At 38.3% G+C, this 22,345-nt stretch overlaps 1 protein-coding gene across 1 annotated transcript; it reads right to left on the bottom strand.

The window, feature by feature from the left end:
- Positions 1-20,105: 20,105 nt before the first annotated feature.
- On the bottom strand, positions 20,106-20,928 carry LOC142453441 (translationally-controlled tumor protein-like). Its single transcript, XM_075554758.1, has one exon. It carries the CDS (start codon positions 20,829-20,831, stop codon positions 20,313-20,315), a length of 519 nt encoding a protein of 172 aa, XP_075410873.1. The 5' UTR covers positions 20,832-20,928; the 3' UTR covers positions 20,106-20,312.
- Positions 20,929-22,345: the final 1,417 nt, after the last annotated feature.

The raw sequence follows: 22,345 nt of genomic DNA on the forward strand, positions 1-22,345 counted from the left end.
TTTTATAACAAAGAAATATATAGCTCTAAAGACTGTAGAGAGTTCATGTCTATTCCTTTAAGTAAAATTCTAAATTCTCCATTTTTATATTACATATTTCTCATAAGAACCACGATTAAACTGAATTCATTTATATATACTTATTGGTTTCAAACATTGACAATATAAATGCATTCTAAATTTTACTACAATCTCTTATTAAAAATTTGTTTTTATTAAGAATCTCAATATTTAATTTAAGGAAATAAGTGGAAGTGAGGAACAAATTCACATAATGGTACTAGAATGACTTTTGTAGATTTTCTTGAAGTAAAAACAAAATCAAGCTTTTGTGATCCATAAACCATTAAGTCTAGTGCCTGTTTTTTAAAAAAAGCTCATAGATTATTTTATATATTAGAAATCATATTATATTACCTATAATTCTAGTTATTTGAGGTAAAAAGTGCTATATAATCAGTATGTTTTGGATCATACTTGATTGTACTCACATCTAAGATTGTCAAAATTCAAAGCCTCCTAATCCAAAATCATAGCAAATAACCATATTAACAAATTAAACAAACAAACACCTAAAACAGAAAATAACAGTCATTCACAATTGAGTAATTGATGTTTTGGAATACAATGCAAATATTATAATCGGAATGATGCCCAGTCTCTGATTGCAGTGTAATACAACTAAAAATCAGATCAAGAGGGAAACCAATAAATAAAGTAAAATGTTATGAGTAGAAATGAAAATCCCATTTCAAAAGAAGTGGAGTGGAAATTAAAGAATAAGAAGTAATCAACAATGGATGAAAATATGATATATCAAGAACTTGAAAATGAAGCTACAGTATTTGGAGGGAAATTTTAGCTCATTATTATATACATGGTAGACAACATGCAATGATTCTTGTTTTGGGAGTAAAGCACTCAGAATCCCAGAAGTTCTCCCACAGTCAGCCTTGGGGCCATTTAATCCTTGTTGCCTCCTCTCACACCAGATGTGTGCTTGTGACGTGAGCCAGTCTTAGTGCGGACGCCCAGGGTTCCAGTTTATACTTCTGCCATGTGTGAGCTGGATGGTTTGCCCCGACCCCCAGTCTCGTGGCACTTGTGCCAGTAGTCCTGGGATATGCCGATTGCATGGAGCTAGCTGGAAAGGGAACGGGCAAAGCCTTACAGTTCAATTTGTCTTCCTTATTTCTTGACTTTGATTCCGATTGATCGTGGATCCAAGTACTATGAAATTTGATACCTTTGATCTTTTCACTCTGCGTCACATTGTGGTTTACTGTTCCAATTGTGAGATCGTTGTTTTCTTTTGCTGAGTTGTCATCGGTGCTAGAAGACATGATCAAGTTTGCTTCATTTTTCAGCTAGCAATGTTGGAATGTCTACATAAGTTGGTAGCAAGGTTGTTAGGGTTTCTCCATCCTGATGTCATGCTTTCCATGACATCATTCAGCTCTCGATTATTGCTCTACATGTGTTCACATAAATCTGTAGATTTATTATTATTGTCAGAGTATAACCTTATGCAAACATCTTATTTTTAAACTGTTCTCTATCCCTTGTTCTGCTTGAATGACTACTTGATCTGTGTACAGATTCCTCATGAGTAAAATCACGTTGTGGGAGTTTCAATCTTCAAAATTTGTATATACGGAATAAATCCAGTTCCACCACATCAGATGAGGAGGTAACAGGTAGAAAACCAGTATGTTAATTAAAAGCACCTATAGAGAAAGATAGTGGAGCCTTGTGGGTGTACTGGTTACACACTGGGTTGTGATCCCAAAGGTCAGGTTGTTCAAAATCATCAGCCCTGGATGGAGCAAGGACAAGGCTTTCTCCTCCTGTAATCAGTTACTGTCTCAGGACCCAGTGCTGGTTGGGGAGCACGTTGAGTCTTAATCAACAAGATGGAAGCGAGCGAGACAGAAAAAGGTGAGATCTTCAAACTCCTTTGTCCAGAGTGTACTGTCAAACTGATTGCTATGCAGGAAAAATGGGACCACAGTGTCTAAATACATCTATATTTACCAAAAGAGAATTCCATAATTCTATATCTCCTCTTTCTCCATTTGTCTGTCAGTTTGTCATATAGTGGTGGATTGTGGGTTGCAGTGATGCTGGAAGCTAGGCCACAAATATTTCAAACACCAGGAGGGTCACCCAGGATAAACAGGTTTGTTAAGAACTTCCAGACTAAGATAGATTACCAAGAAAGAATGGGTTTATCCCATTATGAGGGATTAGCCACTGAAATCCTTAAGAATAGCAACAGCAGAGGGTTGTCAGATTAGAAGGCACACCTTTCTCAGAGTAGAAGCCCTCAAATTATGGCCGAGGAAGCGCTGCCTTCTCCAGTATAGTTGACCAAAATGAAGTACAGAGTCAAGTCTCAGGATCTTCATTCGCTGATGGGTCACTACTCCAAATGAGAAGAAACAGCTGCGAACACCATTCATAATCAAAATGTGGGATGTACAACTCTAGGAAACTGAAAATCATCAAAAATGAAATATAATTCAAAATGATTGATATCCTAGACATTAATGAGCTAAATTGGACTAGGATTGGCTATTTTAGTCAGACAATCATATAGATTACCATGGAGGGAACGGTATCTCATTCACTGCCAAAAGAACATTTCATGATATATCTCCAAGTATACTACTGACTGTAGTTAGCAAGCATCTACTGCATTCCTTCAGGATGGATTACAACTCAATGTAAAGAAAACCAAATTCCTCACAACTGGACCAGTCGACAAGATCATGATTAATTGGGAAAAGGATTGGTGTTGTCAAGGATTTCATTTTACTTGTTCCACAACAACTGCTGATAGAGGTAAGAGTCAAGAAATCAAACAGTATGTTGCATTGTGCCAATATGCTGCACGAGAGATCTGTAAGGTATTGAAGAGCAAGGATGTCACTTTGAGGACAAAGGTGATGGAGGCCCACCCCAGGCTATTTTCATTCACTTCATTTGTAGGTAAAAGCTAAACAATAAAGAAGAGAAACCGCAGATAATTGATGCATGTGAACTATGTTCTTGGTGAAGAATACTGAAAGTACTGTGGGCTGGAAATAGAACAAACTAATCTGTTTCAGAAGAAGTACAGTCAGAATTCTGCTTAGAGGAGAGGATGATGTGACTTTGTCTCAAATATTTTGGACATATTATCAAGAACAAACATTCCTTGGAGAAAGATTTTATGTGTTGCACAGTAGAAGGTCAGAGAAAAAGAGGAGTACCATCCAGGGGATTGATTGACAGGCAACAATGGGCTCAAATGCAGCAAATTCTGAGGCTGGGACAGAACCAGGCAGTGTTTTGTTCTGCTGTACAAAGAGTTACTGAGTCACAACTAACTCAATGACATCTAGTAGCAAATAAAAACAGAATACCTACACTCATCAAATAAATTGAAATGAAATATGTAGTATTCAAAGACAAAGGAACATTTATTTGAGGAGGCTTCAAAGAATGTGTGAAGAAGATAATTGAATTTTTCCATGAAGTTTTCCAAATACACACACACACAACTTGTTTATACAATCATTAAACATTAATTGTGATTCTGTAAAACAAGGTTGATGGTTGAATCCCATTACTTGCTCTTCAAGAAAAAGATTAGACTATCTACTTCCATAAAGATTTACAGTGTCAGAAATCCTGTGAAACAATTCTGTGAGAATTGACTCAATGGCCTGGGTAAAAGTGAATGAGTTGGCATATATTACTAGTCACATGCAAAACATAAATATGTAGAAGTATATGTTGTATACACACATATATAATATAAAACAAATCAAATACAGATAACTAAAAATAATTATCAATTAATGCTTATCACTTACATTATCAATCACTTACATTAGCAAATATGTAAGGGTCAGAAAGTATTGCTACTACCAGCTTATATACACAAAGAGTAATTCTGGATAAAATGTGTGTAAACATGTCTGTGTGCTCAGTGGATGACTGTTGGCCAGGTCTCTCAATAATACAATGATCATAGTCTCAGTTGCGATGGCCTGAAAAAATGCTTATTCAAAAGAGTGGCTACTGAAGGGATCTACTGAACCCTGTAAATTCAAGGGACAGACATCAGTTCAGCAGGTTATGGAAATTGGTTCTGAAGATTCCCAAGGGTTGATATTGATACATTTTCTTGAAGGTCACAGGTCAATCAAGGGAACTTATTAGGAATAAATTTAAGAAAGTTAAAAACTGCACTGTTAAACAAAAATCCAAGAAAGCTGCACCAAGTAACCCCCCACCCCCACATCATTACAATATACTAGCTCATCTTTCTGGGGGAGCAGCAATGTTCCTAAGAAATTTCATTGAGAAATTTTATCCCATCCAGTGGATAGTTCTAATATTGCCCTTTAGATTTCTTTTTCTTTTTTAACCTCAAATTTTAAAAAAAAGCAATGGAAAAAAAGCATGATTTAAGTCCCTGGAGATATCAAGGTAGCATAAGTGGAAAATAGTCGAAGTGTTTGGAAAAGTGCTAGAGAGATATAAACATTGCCTTCAGAAAAGTGTAGACCTAGATGGAAGATATGTGGAGAAGCTGTAACTTCACGAATTGATATTTTTGTTTAAAAAAAGATTTATATGATTTTGTGGCACTACTTTTGTACTTTCCCTCACTTAATTCTAATTATCCTACTATACTTGGTAGCTGTCAATTTCCAAGCAAGCAATGTAAAGTGAAGAAACTATAAATTGGAAATAAATGGAAACTATAATATTGTTTTAAAGTAAATAGATTAACAAAATAAAAGTTTTAAATTTCAGTAATATACCAATAGTTGATTTGAAGCATTAGTTAAAGAATTTTCCCCCTACCTGATGAGAAATCTTTCTGACTTTACAGCATAATGTTGCTAAATTTAACGTGAGTGTATTGTAGCCCCAAACCTTCAAGGTCAGCAGTCTTATGTTTTCTGCTTTAAAACAGCTAAAAATGTTGTAGTTAGGTGCCACCGAGTCAGTTCCCAACCATAGATAGACTCTGTACAACAGAACAAAGCAGTGTCCAGCCCTTGCCACCCGCATGCGTCCTCTGCTTGAGAGCATTGGTGCAGCCTGTGTCTTTCAATGCAGCTCAGGGAGCGCACTTCTTTTTCGCTGCCCTCCACTTTGCCAAGCAAGATGTCCTTCTTCAAGGACTGGTCTCTCCGGATCACATGTCCAAAGCATGTGCATAAAAGCCTCATCATCTTTGCCTCTAAGGAGCATTCTGGCTGAACTTCTCCTGAGATAGATCTGTCTCTCCTTTTGGAAGTCCATGGCACTTTCAACACTTTTAGACAACATTAAAGTTGAAATGCATCAACTTTGTTCACTCTTCCTTATGCAGTGTACAACTTTTACATGCATATGAAGCAGTTGAGAACACTGTGGCTTGGGCCTGGCATGCCTTACTCCTCAAAGTAACATCCTTGCTTTTCAATACTTTAAAGAGGTTTTGTGCAGAAGATTTTACCTAATATAATAAGTCTTTTGTCTGCTGCTTCCATAAGCATTGATTGTGGATCCAACTAAACAAAACCTTGATAGCGTCAACCTGTTGTCCACTTATCATGATGTTACCTAGTGGTCCAGTTGTGAGGATTTTGGCTTTCTATGCATTGAGTTGTACTCCATACTGAAGATTGCAATCCTTGATCTTCATCAGAAGGATTCCAGGTCCTCTTCGATTTCAGCAAGTAAGGTGTGTCACCTGCACATAGACTGTTATTGAGCCTTCCTCCAGTCCTAATGCTGCACTCTTCTTCACATAATTCCAACTTCTTGAACTATTTGTTCAGCATAAAGATTGAGTAAGTATGACAAAAGGATATGATCTTGAATCACACCTTTCCTAATTTTAAATCCTATGATACTTCCTAGTTCTGTTCATACAACCGTTTCTTGATCCATGTACTGGTCCTGCATCAACTCAATGAAGTATTCTGGAATTACATTCTTCTCAAATCGATGCTACATAGTTCATTATGATCTACACCCTTAAATGTCTTTGTATAGTCAGTGAAAAGAAGGTAAATATCTTTCTGGTACTCTTTACTCTCAGCTAAGTTTCCGCTTTACTCTATCAGTGCCATTGTGGTCAACCCGTACTCTGAGCAAGCAGCTCTTCCCAGTCATACTTTGTGTGCCTTCCAACCCGAGAGGCTAATTTTCTGGCACTATCTCTGACAATGTTTTGTTTTGTTTTCTTTAGGTTTCCAGAACTCACAATGTTTTGTCCTATATATATAGTTTTCAGTGTCTTATTGCTCTCAAGTGGATCGCCCATTCCTTCTTTGTAGTCTGTTCTTAGTCTGGAAACTGCTGAAATCCATTCATAGCAGATGGTATTCGACCCTGATAGTATTCGAAATACCAGTGACATCGCTTTCCATGATCATGTCGGGAAGGTGGGTATCATGGAATAACCATTTAGCTGGGCAAGGTGCTATTGTATTGAGGAAGTGTGCATGAGGAGGCCCAATGTCTACCTGTTACCCTACTACTGAACCTATAAATATAAGCACATGGGTCTATTTGCCCCATAATCATAAATATATTTACATATGTGCATTCTGTAATTTTGGTTTCTCTGTATGCCCTTTGCCTCCTACTCCTTTCCTCTATTTCCTTACACTTTCCCCCTGTTCAGCTCTTTCAATTAATTTATTCTTCTATGGGTAATTGGTTTCGTTTTTTGTTGTTATTGCTGTGTTCTCACTCATTGCCTATCTTGCTATGGCTTGGTTTTTGGTGCATATTATTATCTCTACTGATCTATCGAGATAAGATAGACTGGATGAATAGTCTGGAGGAGAAAACAATGGGACCAATGGTTCCGGGGGGACAAAGAAGAGGGGGACGTGGGGGGAAGGAGGTGGTGCTGACCAACCCAGGGACAGGAGAGCAATAAGTGATCCAAAATCAGTGACAAGGTGGGTGTGAGAGGCCTGGTAGGGATTCAGCAAGGGCAAGGTAACTGAGAGAAATTACTGAAACTCAAGTGAAGGCTGAGCGTGATAATGGGACAAGAGAAAAGTAAAAGGAAATAGAGGAAAGAACTAGGTGACAAAGGGTATTTATAGAGGTCTAAAGACTGGAATGTACATATGTAAATATATTTATAGAAGGGTAGGGAAACAGATTTATGTGCATATATTTGTAGGTTAAGTACTAAGGCAGCAGATGGACATGGGGCCTCTACTCAAGCACTTACTCTGTGCAAGAACACTTTGTTCTATTAAATTGGCATTCCAGGATGCACGCTTTCTCAACACAATTGCTGAAGAAAAATGTGTGCATAATCAAATGTGGTGAAGGAAGCTGATGGTGCCTGGCTAACAAAAGATATAGCACCTGGAGTCTTAAAGGCTTGAAGATGTACAAGCGCCCATCTAGCTGAGAAGCATCAAAGCTTATATGGAAGAAGCACACCAGTCTGACTGACCATGAGGTGTAGAAGGGACCAGTTATCAGACCTTAAAGAACTAAAAATCATATCAGTGGGTTCCCACATTCCTGATACTATCACTGAAGACAAACGTCTGCATAAGCAAATGTGTTGAAGAAAGCTGATGGTGCCCGGGTATCAAAAGATATAGTGTCTGGGGTCTTCAATGTTGGAAGATAAACAAGTGGCCATCTAGTTCAGAAGCAAAAAAGCCCACATGGAAGAAACACACCAGTCTGTGTGACCACGAGCTTATGAAGGGATCAGGTATCAAACATCAAGGAACAAAAAATCATATCATTGTAAATGTGGGTGAGTGCAGAGTGGAGACTCAAAGCCCATTGGTAGCCAACTGGACACTCCCTTACTGAAGGGTTGTGGGGAGGAGATAATCCAGTCAGGGTGCAGGCAGGGTAGCAACAATGCAACATATAACTTTCCTCTAGTTCTTAAATGTTCCCTACCCTCTACCCCCCACTATCATGATCCCAATTCTGCCTTACAAATCTGGCTAGACCAGAGGATGTACATTGGTACAGAAGCTATTGGAAACACAGGGATCCAGGACAGATGATTCCTTCAGGACCAGTGAGTGGTGAGAGGGTGGAGGGAATGTGGGGTAGAAAGGAGGAACTGGTGATAAGAATCTACATATAGCCTCCTCCCTGAGGGATGGACAACAGAGAAGAGGGTGGGGAGAGATTATGGACAGTGTAGCATGTGACAAAATAATAATAATTTATCAATATTGAAGGGTTCATGGGGGGGGAGGGGAAAAGAGGGGGGATAATGAGCAGCTGATACTAAGGCCTCAAGTAGAAGGCAAATGTTTTGAGAATGATGATGGCAACAAATGTACATGTGTTCTTGACACAATGGACGTATGTATGGATTGTGATAAGAATTGTAGGAGCCCCAATAAAATGATTTTAAAAAGAAGAAGTTTGCCATCAACCTCACCTCTGAAACATTATCCATTGACTTCTATATATTAAAATGTGTTCTGAAATGTTTACTGAATAATCCGAAGGAGAAAAATTTAGATCTTCAAAATACTGGCTAAAATTGCTATGAATCTTACATTTTGACTCTGAATGCCCTCATCCCTCCCATCTCGGTGCCTTCTCATGTGTCTTCTCCTCCACTCATGTTGTGTCTGGCTTCGCCTTATCCAACTGGCAGCCTCTGAATATATCACACAGCCTCCCACACCAACAAGACAAGCTGGCTGCCATCAATTGCTTCTAATTCATAATGACCCCACAGAACAGAGAACTGCCCCTTTGGGTTTCCAAACCTTGAAATCTTTTCAAGACTGCAAAGTGACTGGTGGTTCAAACCACTGACCATATGACTGGCAGCTCAATTAATAAACAACTAGGCACCATGGGTCTGTATACAGCTTCCCTGGGAGTCCTTTGTACCTAATAAACTTTCAAATATGTGTTACCTTTTTTTTGTCTTTTCCTGCAATTTGTGTGTCTGAGTTCTTCTCCTATTTAAGACTAGGGTGGTCGATTAATAGTGTGATTTCATAGCTGGAAAACATAGTGGAGTCCCTTATCTTAGCATCTCAAGCTGATTGGTTTATGCAATGCGGTATTCTGAATCAGCACCCAACTAACCTCATGAGCAGGCCAACAATCCGAGTAGCTGAGAAGAACCATTTTGGGAGGTGGGCTGTGTTGCTGATTGCTTCTCTAAAGAGGGAAATACTCTAATATACTTCAGATGGTTGAAGGATGCTGGCCAGTCCTAGGTCAGGTGATGGGCTGGAGAGTCCTAAGTCTTGGTCTCAAAAGGATTAGAAGAGAAAAGAAGCTTGCGAAGGTTTCATTTTGGAAAAAGTGTCTATTGCTAGTCTGCAGCATAACACAACACATCCTAAGGAACTCCATCCCCCCCCCCACCCCTTTTGCACTTAAGGCCTTGATCTCTTTGGCTGAGGTTCATCCACCATATGGGAGGTAATTTGTTTTATGTCAGGCAAGCTATTAGAATCACACACAGCTACTTCAAAACAGTGTCTAGACTCATGATTGACAAAGCAACCAGTTACGTTCACTTATCTAAGCTGACATAAACTTGAGCATCATGGTGCAAATGAGTAGCCATTGATTTATCTGACAGACTTAAAATCCATTTTAAAGTTTGTCATTATAGCTATCAAGTAGGAAGAACAGTATGAAGTTGAATTCTAATTGGCGACTTGACTTAAAATTTAAGTAAAAAGCACACACACCTGAGTTTAGCAAGGCTAGTATTCATGTTAAGTCATGCTCCTAATTCATAAAATTGTCAATGTTTTTGAAAGTTAGAAAAATAAAATCAGACTTTTAAATAATACTGATGTTTTTGTAACTATGGAACAAATGCTCTATGTTTATTCATCTTTACCCTGAGAAGATCAAAATCTCTAATTAAAAAAAAAATCATATTTAGGATTTCTTATTTGCCCAATGTTTATCCAAACTCAAGCAAAAATGTTTAATTTATGTAATATCTAAATTCATAGAGTATCTTTATTGTAACTATTAACAATTAAATGCATGTGTGAGGAAACAGTGAGGGACATCTAATGTATTACAGCAACACTGTGTAGTGTGGTTTTTTAATTTTGAAAATATCGCAGGAGTCAGTCATGGAAGAATAAAAATTTTCTACTGTAGAGAAGCGTTCATGTAAAGATAGTGTCTGTTTATTTGATTACTTTTGTCAGAAGCTGTATAATTGACAGTAATTTACTTGCTAATGTAATTAAACAATAAACTAATAAGAAATTATGAAGAATTCTGGGAAGAATCTTGGGTGCTTCTGGGTGAAGATCACTGATGGTGTGACACATGTTGTCCTGAGTCTATTTCCTCCATTGGAAATACGGGGAGAAACAAAGGATCACTTCAGCAGTACCGAAGCTACATGTTCAGACTCTCAAAAAGTCTACTGTTGGTATAAAATAAAATAATGTTTAAAATGTTATAAGACAAATAATAATGGAAGAGGATTTGTGGGTTTTTTTGTTTTGGTCACTTCGAAACTACCAGTGGGCCTAGTACTGTGTCCTCCCTAAATATTCTCCCCTGGTCCTGCCACGTAGGACTCACAGGTGTGTCTACCTGTGCCCCTTCAGGTTCATCCCACTCTTCTCTCTGAGACTCAGGGAGGACAACAGACAGGCTGTTTTAAACCAGAACTCTTGGATTCTTGGTCAGCGTAGCCAAGATTTGTACTCAACTCTCTATAGGTTGCCCATCTCTTTCTAGCTGTTTCTAACCTTAATTGAACCTTATATTACTTCTGATTTTCTTCATAATTTATTTAACCAATTATTCGATAAATATTGATTACCAATGCAATATCCCTTGCCACAGATTTTGGTAAAGTGTACATTGTGGTATATTTTCTTACCACAAATTGGCACATCTTTTATTTTTTCCGAGACTCTGCTAAACACGTCTGCTCCTCTTGGCAGTTCACACATGCTCTCATTATCACTTACTGGCACTTAATTATTTGTTTGCAATCACCAAGATGCAAACTGCACTAGAGGAAACAATACATCTACTTTGTAGGAAGGGCCTTCAAAAAGATGGTGACACAGTCCAATGAAAAGATGGAAAATCTTTCACTAACTCTTTGAGGCCCCTTAGTATAGTTTAGCTGTTTCAAGCCCAGCATTTTCCATGACTGAGTTTTTGAACAAATATTTATAAAATCAACTTTTCAGAAGCAAGAAAGGATTCATTGGCATCTTCATTTCCCCAAGATTTGGGCCTATGGTTTTCTCAAAGAATGTCAAATGGATTAAACAACTAATTACTTAATTAATTTAAACTTTTTGTAGTCAAGAATCTTTGAATTCTTCAGTTTAATCTTTTCTTAGATTGAGTTTCTGTCTTTCTATAGACTGACTATTTGACTGGGATAAAGACATCCGGTCACTGACTTCAGGAGGTCAGGAGGCTCACCATCAGCAGCACAAACCAAGGTTAATTCCCTTCACCTGGAGGCAGGCAGGCCTCCTGTCTCCAACATTTTTACCATTTGACGAGTGTCCAGGATACTCTCCGTTTCTTCCGGCGCTTGGTCATCCGTTGCAAAGGCTGTAAAGAAGTCACGGACAACACATATGATTAGGAACATTATTAAGGAAGTTCAAAACAAAACTTGCTGCCAATGAGTCCATTCTGACACATAGCAGCCCTATGGGGCGTTTCTAAGACTGGAATGCCTTACGGGAGTAGAACGCCTCAGCGCTCTGCCATGGAGCAGCGGGTAGTGTCAGACTGCTGACTTTGCCGTTAGCAGCCCAATGGGTAAGGATGTTCCTGTTTAGATTGTCATTCGGAATCAGGAAATACTCGGGATACAGTTCCTTGATCAACATATCCTCTTCTAAGTCATGTTTACAGCCTGGCCTATCTCTCGCTGTTGCTCCTCAGCCAGGTCTCTGCTCTGTTCAGGCGAAAGTAACATCCTCTTTAGCTCCCAGAGGTACCTGCAGGGGCTCAGCTAGCTAACTCTGTGGCTTGGCAAGCCAATGTCAGTTTACGAGTGCCCAGAGGTTCCTCACGTGACCAGTTAGCCTCCTGCCCAAAGGCCCTTGGCCCTTGGCCCTTTTCCTTCTGGGGCTGGTCCACCCAGTGTAACCTTCTTTTTGTTTTGGCCTGGTCTTGTGTGACTGACCTCATTGCTGTCCAAATCCTGGCACCAGTTTCCTGGTTCTATTGCCCCAGTTCTCTGTTGCCACTTTTCGTTGTTTCGTACCATCTCCAGTTCAAAGCCACCTCTTTGGTCTAGAACGTCCTCAGTACAAGTGCCTGGTTTTAAAGGCTCTACTCCTCAACGGTGTCATTGTCTTTAGCAGTAGTGATCCCCCTTCTACGATGAGATGGCTTCTCTTTTAAGCCTTGCTGGGTACCAAAATGGACCAGCACCCCCTCGCTAGAGTTTCACACACTGTATTTGAATGACCCAACCATACTGGGGTGCCGTGGGCCTGATTTTCATTATCAGCAGGCTGTCCAATCCCCTCGATGGGCCACAAGAATCCTAGCCTCCTCTGCAGAGTGCTGAGAGGTTTGACCTCGTGGAGGGAAAGGGCATGCAGAAGTGACCATGAGAGTACAAATGAAACTAAGTTTGGATTGAATTTAACCAGGACTTCCTTCATAACTGAGAGAATTCCATGTCTCTGACAATCACTTCCCATGTAAATAGCAGAGAGTTCTCTTTCTACTTTGCAACTTCCCATCCAATTCAGAAAAATTGCCTTTTCTGCTCTGCCTTATCTTATTGCTGCCCTTAGCTTGATAAGTTTTATTTTTTACTTTATTCAGAAATTTCCCTTCTCCAGTTCCTTTAGCCCATATATTCTGCTTGAAATATCTCTATTTCGCACTAATATAAAAATGCTTGGGAGGGGAAAGATGGTGCAGCAAGCATCGTTCTCATTTTCCATCCCTTTGTACCATCTTTCCGAGTTAGGTCATTGTGTCATTCATAATGATTTGTGACTCGATATGTAGGTAAAATTCAAAACTAAGTAATAACATTGAGTAATACATTCAAGTACGTAAGCAAGAAAATAAAATAAACAAACTTCGGAAGATTAAATGTTCATTCTATGACTTACCTATCATCTGAGACCTGAATTATTTAAAAACCCATGTTATTAGCACCATTGAGTACATTAAGTTAATTCTTGGATGTAAAATTAGACTCATGTGAGCCTTTCAAACATCTAGATATTTAAATTGACTAGCTTATTCATTTTAATAATGCATAACCCCCCAAATCAAACCCACTGCAATCAAGTTGATTCTGACTCATAGAGACGTTATGTTGGGATTCTAAGACTAACAATTTTTATAGAAGCAAGACTAGTACTTTCTCAAAATAAGTACCTTATGTCTTGGTTGGAATTTTAGATACATTTGGATATCCAAACTGTTTTTTGTTTGTTTTTAAATTTAGAAGAACTCCTTTTTTTTCTGTGATAGGTAGAAGCCTGATACTAATTTAATTTCAGCCACATGAGTCTTAGTCCAGCTTATAACTGTGAACTTCCTTTTGGTAGTAAGCTAATGTATTTTTATCTCATAATAAAGCTATGTGGACAAAACATCCAGTGTAACCCAAATAGAGAAGGGCATGTGGAAGGGACTCTTGAACCTGATTTGGGCACCATCACTCCCTGAGTGACCACATGCTTCTCATATGCCGAGGTCCAACATTGGGAAATGCAATTTACTTAACATCATCCACACTTCCCTATAAAACATTATGAGGCATTGAAATATTACATCTTTAAAAAATACTGTCCCAGGTTATTGTCTAGAGGTCATATGCCATCAGTGGCCATCTCTGCCAGCAGATGTCAGTAGCTCACACATATACAATTTTCCTTTTTCTTCCAATCAGTTTAGGAAATTCCCAGTAAATAAAGCATGACAAGATAAATGGGTAAACTCATAAGGTAAAGCTATTTAATTTTGAATGAATGTATTTAGTTTTATAAAAATTTTCTATTTACGAATTTATTTGTTCAAGCTGTTATAAGCTATTATGACTCGATCATCATGTATTCCATATTTTACTTTCAACTCTAAATTATGTACTCATAAAAGGAAAGTGAGCGAAGAGGAATAAAATGATTGGTATTGGATTGTTTAGTAGCTGCTGGGAAATTTGGTATATTAAATCTCCACTTAAAAACGAGACATCATAGATAGATACGTCAATATCTGCCAGATTCATGTTACAATTTGACCTTTAAAATATTGCTTCATCTATAATTATGTTTTAGTCAAGAAAAGCCAATACTGAATCATAATTTCAGTGTTTCTCCTACTAACACAAAACAGTGAAACCCACTGCCCTGATGTTGGTTATGACGACAGCAACCCTCTGGAACAGAGGAGAACGTTCCTTAGGGCTCCTGAGACAATGATTCTTACAGGACCAGACAGCTGTCCTTTCCCCCCACAGAGTATAGATGACATTTTAAAAAAATCAATATTTTGCATAAAGGCATCAGTGTAACAAACTTTATAAGAAACTTAACAATTACATTTCTTAAAATTGCCCAGCAAGTCAGTATGTCTTATTTACTATGCAAAGGTATTCAGCTGTATGAATCATAACAAATTATGGATAACTTTGTGAGCAACGGGAATTTTAGAACACAATTGTGCTCACGTGGAACCTCTACATAGAGAAAGACAGGGCTTTCTACTGCCATTAACAGTCATGGGCTCAGAAACTCAAAGGCGTAGCTCCACCCTGTCCTATTGAGTCACTATGAGTTGACATTGACTCAATGGCAGTCTGTTTGTTTTGTTTTTTGAACTTTTACATAGATCAAGAGGCACAGAGCACAAAGATATTTAGTGACTTAAAAATTAGGAGTGAAATGTGTTAGACTCATCTTTTCACAACATTTATTTATCTGTATGTGAGTTTATAATCCCAAAAATGAGACTACCTGAAGAATGTGGCATCAAGGGTAGAGAAAAACTTAACAACCTGACAAATGTAGATGGCATATCCTTACTTGACGTTTGTCAAGGATTTAGCTTGGCTGGGACCCATAATCACATCACATGATGCATTGCATTGGTGAAATCTGCTGTAAAAGATGTGTTAAAAAACAAAGATTCACTTTGATGATTAAGGTGGGCCTTACCAAAGACATCCTATTATCATTTGTTTCATGTGCAAGTAGATACTGGACAATGAATAAGGGAGACCAAAGAAGAACTGATCAACTTGAATTATGGTGCTGATGGAGAATATTGACATACATGAACTCTCCAGAGAACGACAGCCACAGAGCTCCTCACACCAGGATGGCAGGGCTTTGTTTCATGTGCTCTGTCTATGGTACCTGGAAGTGACGATGAAATATAGGAAGACCCCCTGAGAAGATGGGAGAATGGATGGCTGCCATGGTGTGCGGATGATGCGTGACCAGGCAGAGTTTGTCCTGTGCTACGGGTGCTCACTGTGAGTTGAAGCGAACTGGAGGGTGCTGAACCACAGCAAACAAGCATATTCGAATGGTGTCTTTCTCTAGGCAACTGTAATTGGAAAACATTGTGAAACACGCCCTGCATAAGTAATTTTAAAATATATGTCACTATTTACACTTTTCTACTATTACCAAAAACAAAGTAAATGAAAGAAATATTCAGGAACCAAGAATGTAAATGAAGGTCCAAAAGTCAAATTTCTGAATGAGGTAAAATAAAACAAAACTTAACCAGTTCAAATACTATATAAAGTTCATTTGCATTTTAAGTTTTCATCTCATCTAAAAGTGAAGTTCTTATACTGAAGGAAAACAAACAAACAAACAAACAAAATTGTTTCCCTGGATTTGATTCTGACTCATGGTGACATGCTGTTGTGAAATAAAACTGCTCGGTAGGTTTTGTTGACTGTAATTTCCAAGGCAGAAATTCACGAGGCTTTTCTTCTGCGGAGATTGAGGGTTGGTTCAAACTGCCTACCTTTAGGTTGTACTATCCAAGGATTCTGTGTTTCATAAACTAACTGTATAAAAATACAGTTTTATCACAGCAAAAATTCCTTATATATAGTACATGAATACAGTTCATAAACTACACTTTACAGTTTGAGAGGAGATCATAGAAAATGTTTTCTACTATATATAGTTACACAAATTTTCTTATAATTTTTTCACTTAAGAACGGTTTTTTAGTGTGGTTTTTTAGTGTGGATTATGTATTCAGGAGAACTGAGAAATAAGTGATCAGAAGTTGACACACAAGGAAAGCTGGGGCACACAGTAAAGCAGAAGCAGGAATGTGAGAAAAAATACATTTATAATCAGTGTCACAATACTATCAGACAAATTAATAAAACAAATGTGAAACAATAGTAAAGAGGTACAGCTGGAATGAGGCACGGAGAAAAACAAGAAATAACCTAAATATTAATGAGGGAATGAAACTACTGCACAAAAGAAGGAAAGGTATCGGAAAATGAAGATACATGCCTGTGCTGGTCAGTTCAGGAGTTTTGTGAGCTAATTCATCACTAGAGTTTTGTGAGCTCACCAGTAAATTTACTTCTGTGGTCGCTACAGCTTCCCTTATATTTAGCCTATTAATTCATGGCTTGACTCTATTACATAGTGGCTTTATCTTGTAGAACAGTGTTATTTTCATAATTGCAATGACATGCGTGACTTTAATTTAATAAGTAAAATGAATATTAATTTAGAAAATATACAAATTATTAACAGAATAAATGTAATAAGATGCTTGACCTATGGAAGTGAGAGCCTAAAGGTTGAGCTTGATCATTTCTAGAGCGAAATAACTGTCTGAGGGAAGGACAAATAAACCCAGGTAACTTCAAATGCCTTCTCTTTTTCTACAATTCCTTACTTTTTTACTTTTCATGTTTATTTTTATTGCTTCCTAACCTTTCAGATTCTGTGGAATCATGTTGTACAGAGAAAGCAAATTGTCTGTATTGGGCACACAGGTATTTTGCAGAGTATGTTTCTCAAGAACTAAGGCTGTCCAGATTCACAAATGTTTTTTTAGCAGCATAGAGACATTTTTCATAAACCACAAAAAAGACATGCCTTTCCAGACCTTAATCCTATTTTTGCCCTAGAATGGAGAAAGTCTAAGTAGGGTCACGTCGAAATTAAATCTATCTTTAACAGCAGTTTCCACTAATGTTCACCTTTGACCACAAAAGGAAAACAAAATTTAACTGTCATTGTACTAAACAAGTATTCTACGGAGCAGAATTCAGAATGTTATAGACTGTCAGCATTCATGGGCCAGTGAAACTCTTGTTTCACACTTGGGGTTCTTAAAGGAGACTGCGGTTATTCCACCACAAGGGCAGCACCTGAGGATCTGGTCCTCCAGACTCTATCTTAGTATAAAAAGGTTCAGGTCTGTAACTACTAGCCTGTCACCTCTCACAGCAGAAAGTGTCCCAGCAATACAAGACAGTGAAAATGGTATGCAAGCCCATCCTTTCTGGGGGCACTGACAAGGATTAACAAGAGTATAAGGAGAATGAAACTGGCCAGATTAGAGCAGGGAAGGCTGACAAAACGAACTATTAATGGATCAGCCCACTGAGAGGAGACTGTGAAGTTATGCTCGAAGTTAAAAAGGGTCATTGAAATAGAGATTTTAAAGACTAAAATCACAATAACCAAAATGTTCAGCATGCACTGAAAATTGCTCTTTATATATTAAAAAAAAGCAATCCAAAATTTGAAAATGAAAATATTATTAACTGATGACATCAACAAGTGAAAGTTCTTTTCTAAAACCATTTCATTGGGAGTTAAGACAGATCTCCTATCAATCCATAGTTCAATCACATCAAGCAGTATTGCACCACTGCTGCCACAGTCCGTTTCAAAACATTCTATTTTTTAACTCCTTGCCACCAACTCCCTTTTGGCCTGCCAGCGCCCACCACTGTGCCCCCTGAAGCCCGTGTTCTACTTGCTGTCCCTATGGGTTTATATCCTATACTGCCATTCTCTTCTCTGGGCCACGCAAAGGGAGTTCTCGGCAGGGGACTCTCTCAGTGCCATCTTCTCAGATCTCCTCTGAAAAGGCATTGTTAAAATATCAGCAAGGAAACAGGGGGAAAAAAATCACACGAGGATTATAAAACTGAAAAAGACGGTAGCTAACGTAAAAATTTACTGCATGAACTTGAGTGTTGAATCAAGATGGTACAATTAGTGAACTTAAAGATGGATCAATATAATTTTCTTATCCTGAGCAAGAGACAGAGAAGACACTGGGAGAAAATGTGAATACACTTGCCAGGGCCTGTTGGGCAATGACTCAATATCTGCCATTCACACTGCCTTGCACACACAGGTTGCCCTAAGATTTCAAAAGCTGTCTTAAGATCCCAATCAGCCTCAAGACTACAGCAGCAACGTCTCCATGTACATCTAAATCTTCCAAGTTGCACATTCAAGACACTTACAAAGTGTTGACAAATGAAAGTAATTTAATTATTCTCAGGAAACAGCAAATGATAGGAATATTCCCATGATGAACTGGTCCCAAGTGGCTCAAAATGCTGTCTGAGCAAGATGAAATTCTTTTTATGTGTATCCCCAATTTTCACTGTAGGAGAAAGTCCAAGAAATATTTTCTTCACCTGGTTTTGTACTCTAGCAACTGCGAGACTCACTTCATGAAGCATAATTGTAGATGTCCCGTACCTGGGATCAAGAATCAAGGAGAGTGCTTCAGGACAGCCAAAGCACTCCATAGAATCGAAGATGCTGCCTCACCTACTTTGGGCATGTTCTCAGGAGAGATTCGTACCTGGAAACGAACATCATGCTTGGTGAAGTAGAGGGTGGTGGAAAAGAAGAAGGTCCTCCACCAGATGGACTGCCACAGTGGCTGCCACGATGGACTCAACCATCAGAATAATTTTGGGGATGATGCAGGACGGGGTAGTATTTCCTTATGTTGTATGTGAGGTCATTATGAATCAGAGCCAGCTGATAAAAACATAATCAAAGTCCTATTTTCACTCTTGTCCACTTATTTATCATATTCTGAGATCAGAGTTGAATTCTCTATTTGGAAATACAGTGACCAGCATATGCAATGTGACTATCCCCTGTTCAATAACTTATTACTAAAGATCAACAAGTAAACTTATGATGGAAAGTATTTGAAATATAGCATTAATTCAACAAAAGTCTTTGCAAATCGATCTATGTTCATGTGATCTAAATACTACATGTGATGACCTCTGGTCACATCCATATTTAAAGATGCTGAATAAATAAAATCATGATGCGTATCATTGGAGTAGTTATTATTTAATTACTGTAATTTGACCTGTAGGTTAGAGTAATATTTATTGATTTTCTTGGTTTGAGTTTTTTTTATCTTAGATAGAAAAAGAAAATAAACTTTGCCTTTGCTTTTTTCTCAATCCATATTCAGCTAATTGCATTAAGATCATTCAATAACCCATCTCTTCTTACATCACACTTTAATATAATGCTGATACAGATGCCTAAGATCTTTTTAGATTTTCATATTGATCCCAGTAAGTGATCTACTTCAATTATTATTTCCCCCATTCAACTTATCTTTTAAAGAGCTAGAACTTTCATTCAACTATAACGGTCGCAACCATTCTTTCTCTTACTGAGTTTCTGCAAATATTGTTTGAACTACAGCAAGCACATGTAGTCGTTAGACAGCATTAGCACAGATTTATATTCACAGAATTTTCTTGAACTGCTGATGTAGTCCACTCTCACTATGTTAACTTAATATTGTTACTCAACATTTTAACCAAAGCTTTCTTAAGGAGGCCCCAGTTACTCTGCTTTTTAATTTGTATGATGAAAGCTGGAACAATTCCAAATAGCCGCCAGTACCACAAAGCATATACCATTCTTATAAATATCAATAGTTAACCAATTATTAAGATACTACAGTGAGCTCTTTGATAATTACATGTATTGTTCATTGTACAACGAAACATATTTTCACCACATTCTTCTCTTAGATTACTGTGAAATTAAACCAAATGTCACATCTAATGGGAATTATATGAATTCATCACACTTTTTTTTTGAGTTTAAATGCATTTTATTTTAGACAACCTACACGACATTTTTTTCCCTTTAAAAAAAAAAAAAAGCCTCCGCTCCAAATAAATCAGGGTCAAAAGTAAATGAAGAGCTCACGATGATATCAGTTCCGTTTGTCTAAGTCCTGGTGTTGTGTGGATGAACAGCAGCCAGTCGGGATGAGGCATCGGTCGTGAGTTGCCCACTGTGTTAACATTTCTCCATCTCTAAGCCATCCTTAAAGAAGATCATATGTGGGGTGACACCATCTTCACGGTAGTCCAGCAGAGCAACCATGCCATCTGGATTCATGTTCTCACCAATAAAGAACTGGTAGTTTTTGAAATTTGCAAGGATGTTCTTGATTTGTTCTGCAGCACCTGTCATAAAAGGCTTTACTCTTTCTGGTTTCTGTTCTTCAAGTTTGCCTTTGATTGATTTCATGTAGTCTTTGATGTACTTCTTGTAGGCTTCTTTTGTGAAGCTGGTTTCCTGCAAGTGATGGTTCATGGCAATATCAACACCAGTGACCACGGTGCTTTCTGCTGCATCACCATCGGGGCCTTCAGCTGAGGCATTACCCCCAATGAGGGCGTCATCGATGGCACCTTCGGTCCTACTGACCATCTTCCCCTCCACTTCCAGACACAGCCCTTCTGCGATCTCCCGGATCTTGTAGATGTCGGAGAACATCTCATCATGGCTGATGAGGTCCCGGTAGATGATCATGATGGCGGCTGAAGGGAGACAGCGGCGGCGCTAGCTTAGCAGGAGCCCGGAGCTCTGAGCGAGCGCGGTGCGGCCGGAGCGGCGCTCGCGGGGAGGGGGGAGCGGGCGGAAAGGGCTCATCACACTTTTACAGATAAAAACGTAGTATAAATCACAGTAAAATTGTAGGTTGACTACTTTTGTATGCAGGTCTGATTTTCAATGTCTACAAACTCAATGTAAAAAATCTATACCTTTATTTTTCCATCACTGAATATACTTACCAGCTCCAATCTCTAATCTATTAAGCATTAACATTTCATCTAGGTGATTCAGAATAAATTCAGACGTAATAGGCTTTGGTTTTCATTTCACTCACAGTTATCTTAGTTCGTTTGTGTTGTTCCTTAGTTCCTTTCTATGGCTGTCTTGAGCTCTGGGACACATTTTACAAGCAGGGCCGCCGGCCGGGCTGTGGTGATCATCTTTCTGTGTCACCATGGGATCAGCCGTCTACTAGGGAGCACTGGTATCTCTCAGTCCTCTTCACTCTATTTTGGTGTCTGTGTTCTTGTCAGGAGCACATCCTCAGGTCCAAATGTGCAGTAAACGTCCGGCTTACAAGGTTTCCTCGGCTTTCTTATGCTTCTTTGTGTTTGTCTCGAGAGAAGAGAGTGTGACATATAAGATCCTATATCACTATGATGCCATTTGGAATTGATGGTGCTATTCCAGATTGATCCTGCCTCCATTTATCCCAGGGCTCTGCTCTCACTATGGTCTCCTTGGGCGTTGTGATATGAAGAGATGCTAGGAGACTGAGACTCTCCTTAAGAAGCCCAATCCAACTTGTGTCTGCTATCTTGTATCAAAACATTTCTGATGGCACCATAGTTTCCTAGATTTTCAACCTCAAGGAATAAATCCTTGGACTATTTCTAAGAGGTCACAATCACATCCAACTGTGTATCCCACTCTGATTTTTTTTTTCTTGACCCTGTTTTCCCAACCACAAGGAATCTTTGTCTAGCACGGATTTGGATAGTCTAATTCTATGTCTGTTCACATTATTTGTAGCATATAAGTGACCCTTTATCACTAAGATTATAGCAAAACCAAACAAGACGCTTATATTTTTACAACTTAAATATCTTTTGTCCCCTAAATATTTCCAATGCTTTGGTTTTGCAAGTCCATTTGTAAACTTAAAATTAATTATTACCTCATTTCTTTTCTTTTGAATCTTTATAACTACCTTGCTCTCTGGCTCTGATGGCAAACTGTCAAAGAATCCTTGTTAGAGAAACAGTTGACAGGTATAGGAAAGTGCATATTAAGCAACATACCCGTGGATAAATCACTATGGATTGGTAACATTATTTGATTCTGACAGATTGTAATCATTGTTTAAAACCCAGGGATATAGCCAGATTATGAAGTTTCTTGAGAAGAATATCATTATGCTTTATTTTTTCCAGAATATATTATTTTCTATTAAGTGGTTTACAAAAATGAAAGGTACATAATTCCATACA

The sequence above is a fragment of the Tenrec ecaudatus genome, chromosome 7 (assembly GCF_050624435.1).
Source record: "Tenrec ecaudatus isolate mTenEca1 chromosome 7, mTenEca1.hap1, whole genome shotgun sequence".
Classification (NCBI taxonomy): Eukaryota; Metazoa; Chordata; class Mammalia; order Afrosoricida; family Tenrecidae; genus Tenrec; species Tenrec ecaudatus.

Excerpts from the sequence above, each read along its gene's own strand:
- LOC142453441 (XM_075554758.1), bottom strand. The coding sequence starts at position 20,831 with ATGATCATCTACCGGGACCTCATCAGCCATGATGAGATGTTCTCCGAC.